The 17,827-nt window shown below is 33.9% G+C and overlaps 1 protein-coding gene across 1 annotated transcript; it reads left to right on the forward strand.

Moving 5' to 3' along the window:
- The first annotated feature begins 5,801 nt into the window (after window positions 1-5,801).
- LOC138324050 (bone morphogenetic protein receptor type-1B-like) lies at window positions 5,802-14,805 on the forward strand. The gene is made up of 11 exons (XM_069269056.1): window positions 5,802-5,924; window positions 7,169-7,344; window positions 7,796-7,910; window positions 8,371-8,479; window positions 9,264-9,405; window positions 9,717-9,909; window positions 10,630-10,821; window positions 11,084-11,189; window positions 11,480-11,655; window positions 12,751-12,881; window positions 13,191-14,805. Exons 1-11 carry the CDS (start codon window positions 5,843-5,845, stop codon window positions 13,326-13,328), a joined length of 1,560 nt encoding a protein of 519 aa, XP_069125157.1. The 5' UTR covers window positions 5,802-5,842; the 3' UTR covers window positions 13,329-14,805.
- The last annotated feature ends 3,022 nt before the right edge of the window (window positions 14,806-17,827 follow it).

The raw sequence follows: 17,827 nt of genomic DNA on the forward strand, positions 1-17,827 counted from the left end.
CAGTTATTTTATGTACATACACATGGTGCATTTCAGTACCGAAACTTCAATCCAAAATGAAGTATTTAATGTTGCCTAAGCAAGTTTTTATAAAACCAGTTTTATGCACTATGGTGAATTCAACAACTGAAGCACTTGTAATGTCAAATTTTACGAAAAACGAATGCATAAGTTACATTGATTTTTTTATCCAGACATTAACAGATTGTTTGAATGCAAATACTTTTAAGAAAAGTTCCATTATTTTATAATAAAAAAATGAACGTTTTCATTTTCAAAGTACTTATTAAGAATATTTCCATCAACATTATTGGCGACCTAAGAAAGCTACACAAGGAGGGTTGGTTGAATCTCTGGCGCTGTTGACGTTAATTATTTATCATGCATTTAGTAACGTTCGGAATATTTCACAGAATGAGTAGAAAACAACTATTTAAGCCTGAAAAACCCACTTTGCGATGAAATAAAGCACAACAGCTGGTAAATTAATATATTTTCTAGGGAAATGTATTTTTTAGGAAACTTAGTATATCAATATTTAGCGTACAGGAAATGCATTAAAACCGAATGAAGTGAAAATAGAATGAAGTCGAATTAGAAATTTTAATTGTATCAATTTATTATGGATAAAAATTAAATATAAATCGCACACCTAGAGGTCCTTTTGCCTTAACGATCATTTGAGTTACTTTACAGAATGCCAGCGAAAGATTTGCTAACACATTTTTGGCTCCATGCACACACCATAATGACTTGGTGCCTATGAAAACTATAGTGAGCACAAAGTTACATAAGAAAGTATGTCGGCCGTGCAGGTAGGGCGTTAGAATTGTACCTGCTGCCCCTATTGCATGATCGTAAAAGGCGACTTTATTTTGGACATTATCTTTTCTTTTCTTCCTAACTGACTTCATTCCTAAAGCATCCCTTGGCACCGCTTCACTTATGGCCTTGAGTTGAGCGTTCGCCTCTGTGAGGAAGGCTCTGGGTTCTGTCCCCTGGCCGAGACACACCAAAGTCTATAAAAGTGGTAGTTTCTGCTCCTGCTTAGCGCTCAGCAAACAGGGAGTGGGACGACTGGTTTGCCCGTTGTCAGTATAATGTGACCGGGTGGAGTGTGTTTCTTGGTGTCTTCGGCGGCATGCTCCAGTGATAAAGCACTATAAAGGGGCAACAGTTTCACTATACAAGAAGGCACAACATGAATATACTGCAGTCTCCCAAAACACGCACCTCGCATAACATACACGCAACACGCAGCATACATGGGAGGCCGTCCTTACATGACCATAGCTGTTGATAGGACGTTAATTAAACAAACAAACAAATAAACAAACAGAAAGTATGTTTTTTAATCAATTTGCCCGTTTCAGTCTATGAATAAATTTGATTACACCACATATGTTAAAAAGAGGTTATTGTACATTGGACCGGTTTGATCCAGTTTGGCTGTACCCTCAGACTACTAGACGTCAATCAAGCCAAATAATACTATATAATGTTAAAATACCATATCATGCTAAATTGCAAGTAGTTATTGACAAGTTTAACTCTTTCCCCATGTAAATTGAAATAATAATGCTCAATAATGTGCTCTCATACATTTTCATACATAAACTAATATAGTCAACATGGCCACCTCACCAGAGGAAAATACAAGAACCCAGGGTCATGAAAGTAACATTTTTTTGCAAAGTTTAACCCTTCAATTAATAAAAGAGTATTATCTGAGAGTTGAGAAAAAGAGTTTTGCAAATTGAGTCAATTTTATCTCTTTTGACCTCTCTCAAAGCCCCTGGTAATGTGACCATAAACATGTATTTTACAATTTTGATTTGCGTGTTTGCGAGAAATTGAAAATGTAAATTGTTTACGGGGGTTATGCGCAAACGATGGAGGACAAACGACAATAAGAATAGCTTGCTTGACTGACTTCATATTATGTGACATAGCGAAGTATGATTTAAGAGATATGCCTGTTTAGTTTCAATTACATGTTCTGCAAATACGTAAGTATTGGTTGTCATATTTTTGACATGCATTGATGTGTAACATACATAAGGTGTTCTATGCACCCAATAATAACTCAGTAGATTTAGTTACTTTTTTGTAGAAATAGATCAATATGCATCAATTTCACTATGAAACCCAAATTGTCATAGATATACAAAAGAAACATATAAAAAGAAATATTGACAAATTCCAAGACATTGTTAAGTATTTTAATTGATACCGTTGAAATCCCAAGTCGTTGATCAATACGAACCCGACTACTTTGTGTAATGGCGGAGCAATCGAGTTTGAGCATTTCAAATACATTTCACTATATCTACAGTGAGCTTTTCTGACATATCACAGTAAAACCAACTTATCTAATATCTACCAGAACTGGTTTGTTATCGCAATATGTGCAAATTTTAATGTACTCTTAGACTGAATTGTCCCTTTAACAGTTATAGAAATTTACCAAGTAGCTAATTTCACTATTACAAGATAAACTCACCTTGCAATAGAAATACGAGAGTACACTAGACTCATATATTATCCTATAAAAATACTCAAACAATTTAGTACGTGTAGTTATTTTCAAGTAATCAATTTCACTATTACAAGATAAACTCTAAAAATATCTTGTAATAATAGACGATTTATATTATAAGTGATATGCCAAATTTCTTCTAATCGATATAAGAGAGATAACACCTCTACTAAATGTGTCAGGATGTCAACCAAATTTTGCGCAAGAATACAAACCCGATACCGGGAGGAGACGTTAAAACTATATACCGGGCATACACTACAAGGGAACCACATTGAATTTCATAGATATATATTTACATCTAGGTTTTTTTTGTAGTAAAACCGTAATAAAACAAGTCACGTGCCTATACCTCATTCATGCCATTGGCCGAAATATAGAACTGCATTATGGGTAACTAGTAGTCACGTGATTGTATGTTTACTTCCAAATATAGTGATAGTTTGCTTGCCATTTTTCGGAAAAATTGATTTATTTGATTTTTTAGAATCCAAAGTGTTATTAATATTGCATGCATATCATTTTGATTTCCACATATGTACTGTTTTACTATAAATAATGGCCTGAAATTAGTTATAAAAATGTCATTTCCGCGTTTTATCTATAAATGTAATAATACAAATTGACAAATTCAATCGGTGTAACCGTCTAATTTAGGATCAGCAAAGATCGGCTTCTCCCGGCTAGATTCGGAAGTAAACACAATGATCACTAGTTACCCGTAACACAATTCCATATTTATTCCGGCCAATGGCATGAATGAGGTATAAGCACGTGACTTGTTTTACTATGTTTTACTAATTTGTACCAATGTGTCGACCAAACCACAAACATTGTAACACTAAATATTATGTACTTTTCAAACTGTGATGTGAATTTATCTCTGGGGGAAAGTGGCATCTTATATATGTAATCAAGTAAATAGTAGTAACCTATCTGTTGATGTCGTTGCGTAACATGTATATTTTCAAGATTATATCGCACTTATCCATTTAATTGTTAATGGGTGTGTCCATGCCATAAAGGTAAAAGTTAGTATACATATTAAAGTTCATTATCACGAATAAAACGTGGACATTTGATAATATATCAATTGTGTACGTGATTTTATTTGTTGGTAACGTATCTGCCAGCATATTTTGTGACAATGACAAAATGAGTTATATAAAAAATATGTAAGCATTTTAATTTGTGTGCCAATACTTGTCTACTCTCATTGCGTATGCTAATATCTATGATATGATAGAAAAAAAAGTAACAATTGCCCATTTCGTTAGTCACAGATGATTTATGAAATACATTACGCTTAGGAGGACAGTCGAAATTCGTCGCGAGGGCCATATTTAATGTGATGATGAGAAAAAATTTAATAGGTCCGGGGAACCACACTTGATTATTTTCGAAGATTAACCAATACACTTCACATGTGAAACAAACACGATATACAAACATGATTTTAAGTCCCGATATTGATAGAGGACACTTAATAATGGAATTTGTACAGTTAAAGGCCCACTACCTTTCCGAAACGACTTTTATTTTTTTTAATGGGAATGTAGAACAAGATCGATAATTTTGTAGAGTCGCAAAAGCTATTAACTTTTCGTTATTACTACATTTATCATCACCTTCTGAACGATTTGATTAAAATAAATAAAATGCTTATTTTCATAACGCGGGTCGTCTTATGTTTCACGCCGTCGTCCTAAATACCGCGCGGTAGTTGACTATCATTGCGCCAGACGGCAAAACAGAGAATTGACTCTCCACTGTTTTCATATATTACGCAGGATCTCTTGCATATGTTTGGTGTCGTAACCTTATTTTAGGTCATCTGTATGCATTTTCTGATGTTATTAATGTTTTTTAAAGATGCTCCACCGCCGACAGAACATAAATCATATTCATCATTTGAACAATAATTGGTGTTTAATTGTCTATATATATGCCTAATTAACACAAAAAATAATACAAAATAGTTTGTTTCACCTTTGGTGCGTGCGCATTCAGTACTTCGTTCCATATAGGATATAGTACTGCGGAATTTTTTCGGGATGCAATTAATTATTTTTCATATTTTTATCTTGAAGTAAAATAAGAAGCTCAAACTTTTCAATGGTAGTAATGATGTCAAGTAAGTAACTTTTGTAACTGAGAAAAAATACTCAATCGTCTGCTCCTGTTTTGATAGTGAAAAAATACCATTTGTCAGCGGTGGAGCATCTTTAAGAAACCTTTATTTTTTGCTCCGGAAAGGTAATGGGCCTTTAATGGAGAATGAACAGTATAAAATCAAAGACAACATCTGCGCCGTATTGTATATGCGCCCCAGATACACATTGTAATTAATCATATTACACTTGAATGTCAAAACAGGGTCTTTATCTTTTTGTATAGTTCCATCCGTGGAACGTGAAAGAATGAAGGTATTTATTTAACGTTCGAAATAATTGTATTATTTGAATAGCGTAATATTACATGTAAAAAAAGTGGTGGGGATCCCCAAAGGGCATACCACATTGATATTGTCGGTAATATATCACATTTGAGAGGAATACTTCATTATCTAAAAAATTCTACACACGTTCAGTATCTCAGCCTCAGCTGCCCACTAGATCACTTTGTATTTACTGGCCCATGGATTATGTTCAGACATGTGACATTTAGAAAGAGCGGAGAAGAAAGTTTGAAGGAGAACATGTTATAAATAGAAGGATAGAGAGTCGAGATGTGGTTACATGTAGCTTTTAATTGATAGAAAATTTGTTGTACCTAATGCATTTAGCCAAATGACATCAGGATTTAGATTAATTTAACATCACTTGCATGATTCCAGTTCAAATATCAAGTTAAATTAAAAGGTTCTTGTAACTTATTAGTATTATGGTATTCATTAATTATTACAATAAGTTTTTAGTTTTTATTTAATACTAAATCCTACTTTCTGATTGGCAGATCCTTTTTCTGTATTATACCAAGATGAAATTTAAAAAAAAAACGAGAATTTATAACGTCCTTGAAAATAGTGCCATCAATGCTTTAGTGAACATACCATTATTGTAACTGTTGCATTACTGTTTACAATTTTTTTGTAAAATTCAACAAGTAAGCAGAAGATGCAGCACATCACTTATAAATCCGGAAATCAATGAAGGAATCATGATCACGGGCGTGAAAAATTAAAATGATCGAGCGCTCAATCGCACGCGGACTGCAGTGGGGCCTACATGAGCGGTTAAAATTAAAAGTGGGGGAGGATAACGGAACAGCGGGTGACAAGGTGAAGGTCGTCCAAAAATCAACATGGCTGACAGTCTACACTGGCGAGTGTTTATTTACGGTGTTTGGAGTTTGGTGTTACTAGCCACATGTGTACCAAAATTTTGTAAGTTTTAGTATATATCAAAACTGGATACATTAATGAAACGGTAGAAACAATTTGTTTGAAAAGTTATATATCAGTTATCTCATAGTTCGGCCGTAGACTTAGTGTCTACACCGGGCTGTGCTTTGTTACAAACACAAGGAACCAATTGTATGTTTTGGTTATGTTTATAACGGTAGTACCGGTTGAATTCAAACTAATACATCAAATCCGTGTTTGTTGATTTTTTCTCTTTTAATATATATTCATATTGGTATGATTGTACAAACATAACGCTGTTCTGGCATTCATTGTTACGATAGGCCTGGTGACCTACCAGTTATGTTGAAAATCATATAATGGCAATTCAATTTCTCTTTGACTAGAGAATATTACATTAGATAGTCTTCGAATGATTATGAGTTTAAATATTATGCATACGGTTAGTTTTCAGTTATGTTAAATTGTTGTCAAAACGGGTGAAAATGATTTCAACATGTCATGGTTGGTGACAAATCTGACAGTGTGTGACTACAAGGATATACAAGTATTGCCCTCGTGACTGTTGATATCCGGTAACAGCCTACAAACATGAACAACTGTAAACATGTGTAACATACATATGTACAATGTGTCTATATATAGAGAATATTAGTATTTGTTTATCTTTGCCATGTGCCACTTTTAAATATACAACGTGCATTGAAATAAACCAAATATTAAAAAAAAAAAAAACCACCAAACATTTGAATATATGTAAATGTACAGCATTTTCAGAAAAAAACCTATGAATCAGTTGTAAATTTTAAATCTTTTGTTTGATTTGATGTATTGTTTACATAAGACACTTTGAAATATGATTTTGGTGTAAATTTTGCAATGCACATTGTAGACTCATGATCAGAACATACAGTGTAAGAAAACCATCAGTTGTCTCCCATTTCCGTATCAATGATTATCTTTCTTAGTTAGAAAAATTAAATTACCCTTAACTTGTGTTCGCACATGCACATGTTCTCATTCAATGTCGGAGCAAACACCGTAACATACACAATACAAAATGTAAAAGTCATATGCGGTGTGATTGACAGCTGATCATGACAATCGGTCAATTCTTACAAACCTGCAGACTGGGTTAATGAAATCATACCATCAGAATTACTGTAATACATGAGAAAAGTTTGTGCCAGGTCCCTGTGCATTAGACAATTAAAATCTCCCTAATCTCAGAAATCATGCTTGTTAATATATGTTTGTATTTCCAGGTGATGGATTGAGATGTTTCTGCGACCATTGTGAAGACAAAGCTGTCAATGGCACATGTTTAGCCAAACCAAATACTAAATGTTTTGTCTCGCTGAGAGTGTCAGAAGAGAACGGAGAAAAATATGAAATTATGACATATGGCTGTCTTCCTCCAGATAAAGTTACAATGGACCAAGTAAGATATTTAATTATTGATTTTTTTATATTGGACACATAAGATGAAACAGCACAGATTTTAATTTTATTCAACAATTGCAATAATACAACATCATAAATTAATGATTATCCATTGCCTGTGGAACTCAACAAAATCTGAGAACCCAAGACCTCTAAATGATTTTGTACTGGGAGATAACAAAATCATATAGAGGCCTTGGGTTCTAAAGTTTGGATTCCACAGGAAACCTAAAAGTCAATATTCCACTAGCTACATACATTATATGTATAAGTCCTGTAAATTTGTAAAGTAAAGTACCCCACTCAAACGTTTTCATCGATAAATGGAAACAGATAATACATAGCCAGATAATAAATAGCATAGTCGATATCATAAATTTATTTATCAAGCCTATGTTTACACTTATAGATTTATACTATTGCCACTTGTTTATTTTACTCTATTTCAGTGTAAAGGGAACCTGGTGCCACATGAGGTACCCAAGGTGGTGGAATGCTGCGACTCCCACGACTTGTGTAACCTTGATCTGAATATTACCTACATGGAAAATGTACTTCCTGAAGGTTGGTTTTAGCTAAATATAGATAGCTTGTATTTATCTATACTGATGGGGCCTGTTGTGGCCTAGTGGTTATAAGATGTGCCAACATATTACCATAAGTCCTTCACCTCTGGGTTGTGAGTTTGAATCCCTTGTAGGGAAGTTGCCAGATACTGACCGCTTGTTGCAGAGTTTTCCTCAGCTACTCCGGCTTTACTCCTCCATGCATCTAAACCTGGCACATCCTTAAATGACCATGTCTGTTAATAGGACGTTAAACTGATTAAACCAAACCAATATGAGGGTTTTTGAGATCCCAAAATAATGAAGCAATTTCATTGGTCCCCAGAGGTTCGTTCTTATCATTAAAATTGATTTGATTGGTTAAAAACATAAACATCTTTTTGTTCTCATAGCATAAAAATCAAATATGAGGGAAATTTTCAACACTTTTATTTTACATGTGTGTGTTTTTCTTGCAGAGGAAGGTGTTAATATGAAGGGAACAGATATCACCCATCTGGCTCTGCTGATCTCCGTATCTGTCTGTCTCATTATCTTTATCATCACCATCACAACACTGTACATCAGGTCAGTGTAGCATTCAGGAGGAAACATGACAGGAAATATAATGAAAACTGGGGGGAAATATAATGAAAAATGACAGGAAATGAAATGAAAAACTGCAGGAAGTATAATGAAAAATGACAGGAAAAATAATATGTTACATTTATGACAGGTTTCACGATGAAAATTGTCAGGATTGCTAAGTTTCATAATGAAATATGACAGGTTTCATGATGGAAATTGACATATTTTTAGATAAAAGTGGCTGGTTTTATAATGAAAAGTGAAAGGTTTCATGATCAAAATTGTCACATTTCATGATGTAAAGTGAATGGAAAGGGAACAGATAAAAATAAATCTTTTTAGCTCACCTTTAAAGACAGGGGGTTATGGAATCACCCTGGAAAAGGTTAAGGGCCTAATGGACTGAAAGCACCAGGATAAAGTTTTGGTTAAAGTTTGTGATATGCTGTTATCTGCATCAAGTGACATGGATTTCTGTCTTCATATAGAATTGTAGGTGTTAGTTTTGGTATGGATAATGGGAATCATTCATGTACCATATGATACCGGAAAACGTTTGTGGGGGACTATTGTTTCTTTTGGTGATGGAATGACATTAAACAATGATATCCCTTACTAATGTCATTTCAGCAGGAAGTTTACAAATAGTTACACTCATCACAACTAGAGATGCTAGTTCCACAAAAATGTTATCTGATATCAAGTGGTACGTGAATTAATCCCATTATTTGTTTACAAATTCTATGTATGTACATGAAGTTAACAAAAACGATCTTTGTTTTAGACATCGACGACGGGATGAATATCCAGAGCCTTTCCTTAAGGATGAGCGAGACCAGAGTGAATCGTTCATGGCTCACGGCGATTCTTTACGTGGACTTATAGATGAGCACACATCAGGCAGTGGATCAGGACTACCTTTCCTGGTAGGAACAACTTCTAACTCATGTCCTCTCTTTGGGACTTTTATTAGGCCATCTGAATCGGGTCAACCTTAAGCCATCATGCCTTATTCTTTATTATCTTCTGTCAGCTATATTAATTCTTTTAGCTTCAATAATTTTATGCCTTTATCAAAATGAATTGACACAACTCAGAGACTGATATCATAAGTCACTCTTTCAGTATTTTGCATGATTCTTAGTACTCTTTCAGTATTTTGCATGATTCTTAGGTAAAATGTAAAATCCATATACATGTATAGTGATAAGAAATTATATATAATATCTATTTATAGATCCAGAGAACGATTGCGAGACAGATAGCTCTGAGTAAAAGCATAGGTAAAGGAAGGTATGGTGAGGTATGGAAGGGCAAATGGAGAGAGGAAAACGTGGCAGTAAAGATCTTCTTTACGACGGAGGAGGCTAGCTGGTTCCGAGAGACCGAACTGTACCAGACAGTGCTGTTACGTCACGACAACATTCTGGGTAAAGTATCAAACAATAAATTATTGTCAATGTTAAAAACCTGTTATTTGTGCCACAGCACTATAATAGGGTAATTTCAACCAATTCAACAAAAAATTAGCAAATTAATACACAGTGTTTTCCTAAAAGGTTTCTGTAAACTCAGCATTAATTCAATAGTAAGTACATGTCAGAAATATTCAGATTTATCATAATGATATCATGTTAGGTAAAACAAATTAATAGTTCGTTTCTGGTGCCAGAAATATTCAGTAACTCACATCATGTAAGGTCAAAAAATTTATTCCTAGTTTCTCAGGCCAGAAATATTCAGATTTATCATACTGATATTTTGTAAAGACAAACAAATTAACAGTTAGTTTCTGAGGACAGAAATATTCAGATTTATCATACTGATATTAAGTAAGATCAAACAAATTAATCGTTAGTTTCTGGTGCCAGAAATATTCAGATTACTGACATCATGTAAGGGCAAACAAATTAATTGTTAGTTTCTGGTGCCAGAAATATTCAGATTACTGATATCATATAAGGGCAAACAAATTAATAGTTAGTTTCTGAAACCATTGTAAGATAGTCTTAATTATCTACAAATACATGTATATGATACTGATATCATGTAAGGACAAACAAATGAATAGTTAGTTTTTCAGGCCTTTGTAAGATTACCTTATTTGCATTATTCCGTATCTAGCAATCCCTCATCCTGTAATATTTCAGGTTTTATTGCGGCTGATATTAAGGGGACAGGATCTTGGACCCAACTGTTTCTCATCACCGACTACCATGCTCACGGCGCCCTGTACGACTACCTAAAGATCCACATTCTGGACCAGGACGACATGTTAAAACTGGCCCACACGGCCTCGTGTGGACTGGCTCATTTACATACAGAGGTGTTCGGTACAAAAGGTAAAAAGTCAGTCATGCTTATTGGTAAAAATTGGATCCTAAGAAGATGACAATGAATATTTGTTAGGTAAATGGGTATTCAAATATGATTGTTCGTGAATAATATAACTTTAAGACACCATAACAAAGTATAGATAGGTTCCTTAGAGACATTTTATGTATACATTTATGTGAAAAATAAGGTTTTCAATGTAACATGAATTTCAACCAGTATACAATTTTGGGTGTTTTTTTATCGCTGATTGTATGTACTGCTTTACAGGGAAAGCTGCTATGGCACACAGAGACATCAAAAGTAAAAACATTTTAGTGAAGAAGGACGGCAGCTGTTGTATAGCTGATTTGGGGCTAGCCGTTAGATATATCAGGTAAATTAAAACAAAATTACAGATGAAGTTTTGAGAAATGTTTGAAAAGCCTAGTTTTCAAAATTACAGATTTGTTACCAATTAGAAATAGAAGGTCGCAATTTTATTCTGTGAAAATACATTTTTCTTCTTTAATAAATTCCGATGCATTAACTTTTGTCAAGTCATGAAAACATTATTTTGAATTTCGATAACATGTAAATAAAAAAAAAAACAGAAATTTAAATTCTATGTAAGTAAGAGTTATCTTTCTTGTTCCGTTGTTGAGCTGTCTGTGCCCTGTGTTTCAGCGAGACAAATGAAGTAGATGTTGCCCACAACTCGCGGTCCGGTACCAAACGTTACATGGCCCCTGAGGTCCTGGACGAGACTATGAACAAATCACACTTCGACTGCTATAGACAAGCAGACATGTACTCATTTGGTCTGGTTCTGTGGGAAATCGCTAGACGCTGTGTATCTAATGGTAATAGACATACATTAATTATTTATTTTATTTACACGATCAAACATGTTCAACTCATTCACCCCTGAAGACACATTTAGACTCGTCTAAATCAAAGACTAAGCCAGTCCATTATGAAATTTTAGGTGTGAATGAATTTGAGGACAAAGATCCAATATAATGTATAATATACAGTATGAAGACAAATTTGTAATGTAATTAGCTATATATGTTTTGTGCCCTTTTGGACCCCCAAATTCTTCAAAGGACTAGATATGGTTATGGCTCTTTTTGGCCCCTAAATCTACCAAATTTCAAATTAAGTATTTAGAAATTAAGCTGCTGCGTTTGAAATATTTAATACGCCCCTGATAAAAACCTAATGATATTTTTGTTGACAGAAAGTATGTTTTTGCTATATAACCATGGTAACTTTGCATAAATTATGCAAATTTGAAAATTTGGTCAATTTTGGCATATTTTTTGACAGTTTTTCTTTTAAAAGCAATAGAGCACAACCTAGAACAAACTTTATATTTTAAGGGAATGCGCAGACACGAAGAATACATTATTTTGAGAAATATAAAGTTTGTTCTAAAATGCGCTCTATGTTAACAAAATGAAAAACTGCATGAAAATAGGCCAATTTTGATATAATTTTCACATTTTGCATAACTTATGTATAACAAAAATGGTTGGCATGGCAACTATAACTGCTATATTACCTTATAGCACTATCAAATATGTCAGGTACATGTATGATGTATGTAGTTAATATTTAAAATGCAAGATCCACATCTTAAAATAACAGACTTTGAAAAAAAGCGTATTTGGGGGCCACAAAAGACCCATCCCATACCTAGTCCTTTTTAAAGGTGTTTTTTTTTCAGTGATTAAATTATTGAATTTGAAAACATTTAACAAATAATCAATGGATTTGTGGGCCTAAAAGGGCACATACCATACATAGTTCTTTATATATTAACATTCTTAATATGCTAACATAATGATAAATATCATGTAGATGAATTAATGATTTCTCACAACAGTTTTGTACAGTACCACACCTGTGGTTAAGACAGATAATAATATTTATGTAACATTTGATGGTTACAGGAATTGTAGAGGAACACCAGGTCCCCTACTACGACTGTGTTCTCAACGATCCCAGCTTTGATGAGATGAGAAAAATTGTGTGTGTAGAAAAAATCCGACCCGCTATTCCAAACAGATGGTCCTCTGATGAGGTAGGTCATCTTGAATGTGTTACCTATAATCTTTATTTCTAGTTCAAGGCGTTAATTTGAAAGCATAAATTCAGGGAATCATGGGGATTGCCAGGATTTTTACATTCAGAAGTTTGAGTCCTAGACTTATGTTTTCATTATTTAAGAAGGCACTTGATATTTGATATATTTTATCAAAATTTGAACTATTGTTCTGGACTCTTCTGCAAAAAATATTCAACAAAAATTACTGATTACACATATATCAAGAATATGTCTAATTAAATTGTGAGAAAAAAAAGTAATGACAAGGAATTGGTTAATTTCCAGTACCTACGGACAATGGCCCGAGTGATGCAGGAATGCTGGGCACACAACGCAGCAGCCAGGCTCACAGCTCTCCGTGTTAAAAAGACTCTGGGTAGACTGAACGAACAGCTCCACAAATCCACAAAATCAGACAGCTAGAACCGAGTGGTAGTCTCCTAGAGGAAATCTTCCAATCAAAACTAGCCATACAGATGATGTCACAAGCACCCCTGTATTATCTAGGGAAATGTGCCTGACTCGTCATTACTTGAATAGCACTCTGTGCTATATGGGCTGGGAGATGGAGCTAAGCTGAGAATCAAAACTCGACAAACTCCTGTCATTATCCAAGTCAAGATGGATGCATTGAAACTTGCATCTGCTGAATATCTTAAGTGTTTCAGCTCTGAATTAATTCAACATATATTTTCCTGGTTGTAAGTTGTATTAGTGCTTAAGTAGGTTGACATACTACCGTTACAGTTGGTGTGTTAGCTCCTATCCGGTATCCTGGTAATTCGGATACCATATGGACGTACAGTTAATAAACCAATAAATCAGATCCTCAGAAGGCACAAATATTTGTGTATCACCCCTATCAAGCAATAATGACATGTCTCCAGAGGTGTCGCGTGTTAAAGTAGGAATGTGTTGTACAACTATAACTTTCCTATACTCACGACCTTGGTGTAAACTTTACATGTCTTACAGATGTGTGTTAGGTGAAGGTCGTCAAAATACAGCAATCTTACTCCTGGACAAGAAATGTGACACAGCATAGAACAGCAGTTCACATTAAAATTTTACTCATATTCATCAACGAATGTATGTTCTTTTGAAGAGAGACGTGTAACAAAGAGTTTTATACCTGGTAACTATCAAACCTAAACTGGAGTTAATAAGAAAAATCTACAAATAATGCTGAATGGAATCGTATTCCTCATGAACAGGATTTAGTATTATTTGTGAAATTTGATCACAGGTTATATATCCATATTGATATTTCATATTGCTTTGTATATAAATATTCTATGTTTTATGAATTGTGATGTTGTAGTATGTATACAGTGTATGTTATTTCTGGCCAGTTAGTATCGGTCCAATGGGTAAGACTTTTGTACGAAGTGAAGTTCTATTACTGTATTTGACCCAATAAACGGCCAGGGCGGTTAAAAAATTGAAAAATGAAGGGGTGCTTAATAGGACCAAATGTAATTAGCTCCCATTTAGTTCAGTAAGTTTGGCCTTGGTACATTTAGTTACAGTAAATATTTATTTCAGACAGTTTAAATATGTAGATTTTCATATTTTTTTTGTTTGTAGAAAATGTAATATAAATAAATTGGAAGATAAGATCTAAAATCGAAGGTATGAAGTAAACTATCCAGGTATTTCATATTTTATAGAAGAATTTTTATGTTGCTTATTTTTATTGATAATGACAAATTGTGAGACTTTGTGCTGATACCAGTGACTTTGTAATATTGTAATGTTATTTGCCGGCATGTAGCTGTCAATGAAATCAACTGGAAAACTCCTTGATAAATTTTCATAGTGATCATCTTTGAACAACCCATTACATTTTATGATTGACAATGTCACTTGTATTTGTGCATTAAAGAATTTCTGTTTCTGATTCATTGCTTTAGCATGTACTTTAAATTAAGCTGAGACTTCTTGGCTATAATTGTAGAAATTTATAACTACATGTATTTGTGTGTCCATGGTTAGGGCCGACTGGAAAAGTACTGTACATGTACATGGTTGGGGCTGACTGGAAATGTACTGTACATGTACATGGTTGGGTCTGACTGGAAATGTACTGTACATGTACATGGTTGGGTCTGACTGGAAAAGTACTGTACATGTACATGGTTGGGTCTGACTGGAAAAGTACTGTACATGTACATGGTTGGGTCTGACTGGAAAAGTACTGTACATGTACATGGTTGGGGCCATATGTGTGCCATTAACTCAAATTCCTTATTTCTAGTAATATTATTTTTCTTTGAGAGAGTGTTCATATGGCCAGTTAAAATCGTCTTTACTTCAGAGAAAACATGATCTGGTGTATATATATCTAATCAATTTAATATGTGTAAACTGCTGTAGAATACAATCAAAATTTTAATGAACTTTTTACCTGCTAACACACCTTTCCATTATTTATCCCAGCATAGGTTATGATGCTAATTTTGGTATTCCTTGCAGGGATGGGATGGTTTGCCCACCCTTTTTTTAGCCACATGATGATGAAAGTGCACCAATGACTTTAGAATTCAAAACTCGATGTATTTACTTTTTTTTCATCTTTTAAGGTTCAAAAACTTAATATACTGCTGTGTAACTATTTCAATAATTTGGGTATTCTGTATTTCATATTAGATCTTCCTTAACACTGCATGTGGCATGTTTTTAGCAATAAAAATGGACATGGTTATTTTGATAATTGCAATGTGGAAATTTTTTGAAGGATTTTTTTTTTTTTTTTTCTGACAAAGTCCTTAAAAACAGCACAACTGTGATATAATGACAGAATCACAAAATACTGGTGACAAAATCATTTCCATTCATGCAATGTCTGGTATGATGTAGGTTAAAAGAGAAAGAAATTCAACCTTTTGTATCGATATATTGTATTTTAATATTGATATGGATTTTCTACATAGCGATAGTTTACTCCAATTTCATACTAATGTACAGTATACATGTACTTGTATTCATGTAAATGTAATTATACAGTCACTGTGAAAGGTATGGAGCTACATATAAGTACACATTCGTAAACTGCAGGGGTTACGATCACATACATGCTCAACATTGAAAGCGTATGTGATTCAACAAAGAGGACGTAAAAAAAATGTATTTGATTCAACAAAGAGAGCATATGAGATTCAACAAAGAGAGTGTATGTGATTCAACAAAGAGAGTGTATGTGATTCAACAAAGAGAGTGTATGTGATTCAACAAAGAGAGTGTATGTGATTCAACAAAGAGAGTGTATGTGATTCAACAAAGAGAGTGTATGTGATTCAACAAAGAGAGTGTATGAGATTCAACAAAGAGAGTGTATGTGATTCAACAAAGAGAGTGTATGTGATTCAACAAAGAGAGTGTATGTGATTCAACAAAGAGAGTGTATGTGATTCAGTGTATGTGATTCAACAAAGAGAGTGTATGTGATTCAACAAAGAGAGTGTATGTGATTCAACAAAGAGAGTGTATGTGATTCAACAAAGAGAGTGTATGTGATTCAACAAAGAGAGTGTATGAGATTCAACAAAGAGAGTGTATGTGATTCAACAAAGAGAGTGTATGAGATTCAACAAAGAGAGTGTATGTGATTCAACAAAGAGAGTGTATGTGATTCAACAAAGAGAGTGTATGTGATTCAACAAAGAGAGTGTATGAGATTCAACAAAGAGACTGTATGTGATTCAACAAAGAGAGAGTATCAACAAAGAGAGTGTATGTGATTCAACAAAGAGAGTGTATGTGATTCAACAAAGAGAGTGTATGTGATTCAACAAAGAGAGTGTATGTGATTCAACAAAGAGAGTGTATGTGATTCAACAAAGAGAGTGTATGTGATTCAACAAAGAGAGTGTATGTGATTCAACAAAGAGAGTGTATGTGATTCAACAAAGAGAGTGTATGAGATTCAACAAAGAGAGTGTATGAGATTCAACAAAGAGAGCGTACGTGATTCAACAAAGAGAGTGTATGTGATTCAACAAAGAGAGTGTATGAGATTCAACAAAGAGAGTGTATGTGATTCAACAAAGAGAGTGTATGAGATTCAACAAAGAGAGCGTATGTGATTCAACAAAGAGAGCGTACGTGATTCAACAAAGAGAGCAAAGAGGGCATGTTAATTCAACAAAGTACGCATGTGAATCAACAAAGAGAGCGTATGTGAACATAACCCTTGGAGATCAAGGATATATAGTTAGTCCACATACAGGATACTGACTGTAAAATGTACAATGTATTTACTTTCATAGATAAGTATGACTTTGTCAATTGTCCCTTTTTTGTCTTTTCCTGTCTGTATGTCACCACAACAATGAATACATTTATAGATTCTCTTCAGAGTAATATACATCAACAACATTCATACTCAGAAATATTTGAGTATTGGTGACACATGATGTTTTGACACCTCAAGATTACTTGCTGTATTTGGTATATCTTAGCTTTTCTTACAGACCTTTTTCCCAGATTGATAATACAATATTGGTCTTTATATGATGTATATAAATCATGATGTTGTTCCTTGTTTTTCTATTGCAAACATTACCTCTAATATCAAATAGTCAAATTCATGTTCTGAATAGTGGCATTGTCATTATTTCTTGTTGTAAAATATTTAATATTTACCTCGGTCTTGTTCTGTTTGTCTCTGAATCACAGGGACTTGGCACAAATTTCAAACCAACTCTTAATATATAATGTACTAGATACTGGTCAAAGAAGTAATATTAGTAGTATGTTCCAGGTAACGCAGGATTGTTATAAACAAATTGATTGTCTGTTGGATACAAATTGCTTCAGATTGTAAATATGGGACACAGATATTATCCAAACGATGTAAACTGAATGTCAAATTTTAAGACATTCTGACCCTTTATTAGCTCTGTCTTGTCCTCAGGAGCAAG

The sequence above is a fragment of the Argopecten irradians genome, chromosome 5, assembly GCF_041381155.1.
Source record: "Argopecten irradians isolate NY chromosome 5, Ai_NY, whole genome shotgun sequence".
In the NCBI taxonomy this organism is placed as follows: Eukaryota; Metazoa; Mollusca; class Bivalvia; order Pectinida; family Pectinidae; genus Argopecten; species Argopecten irradians.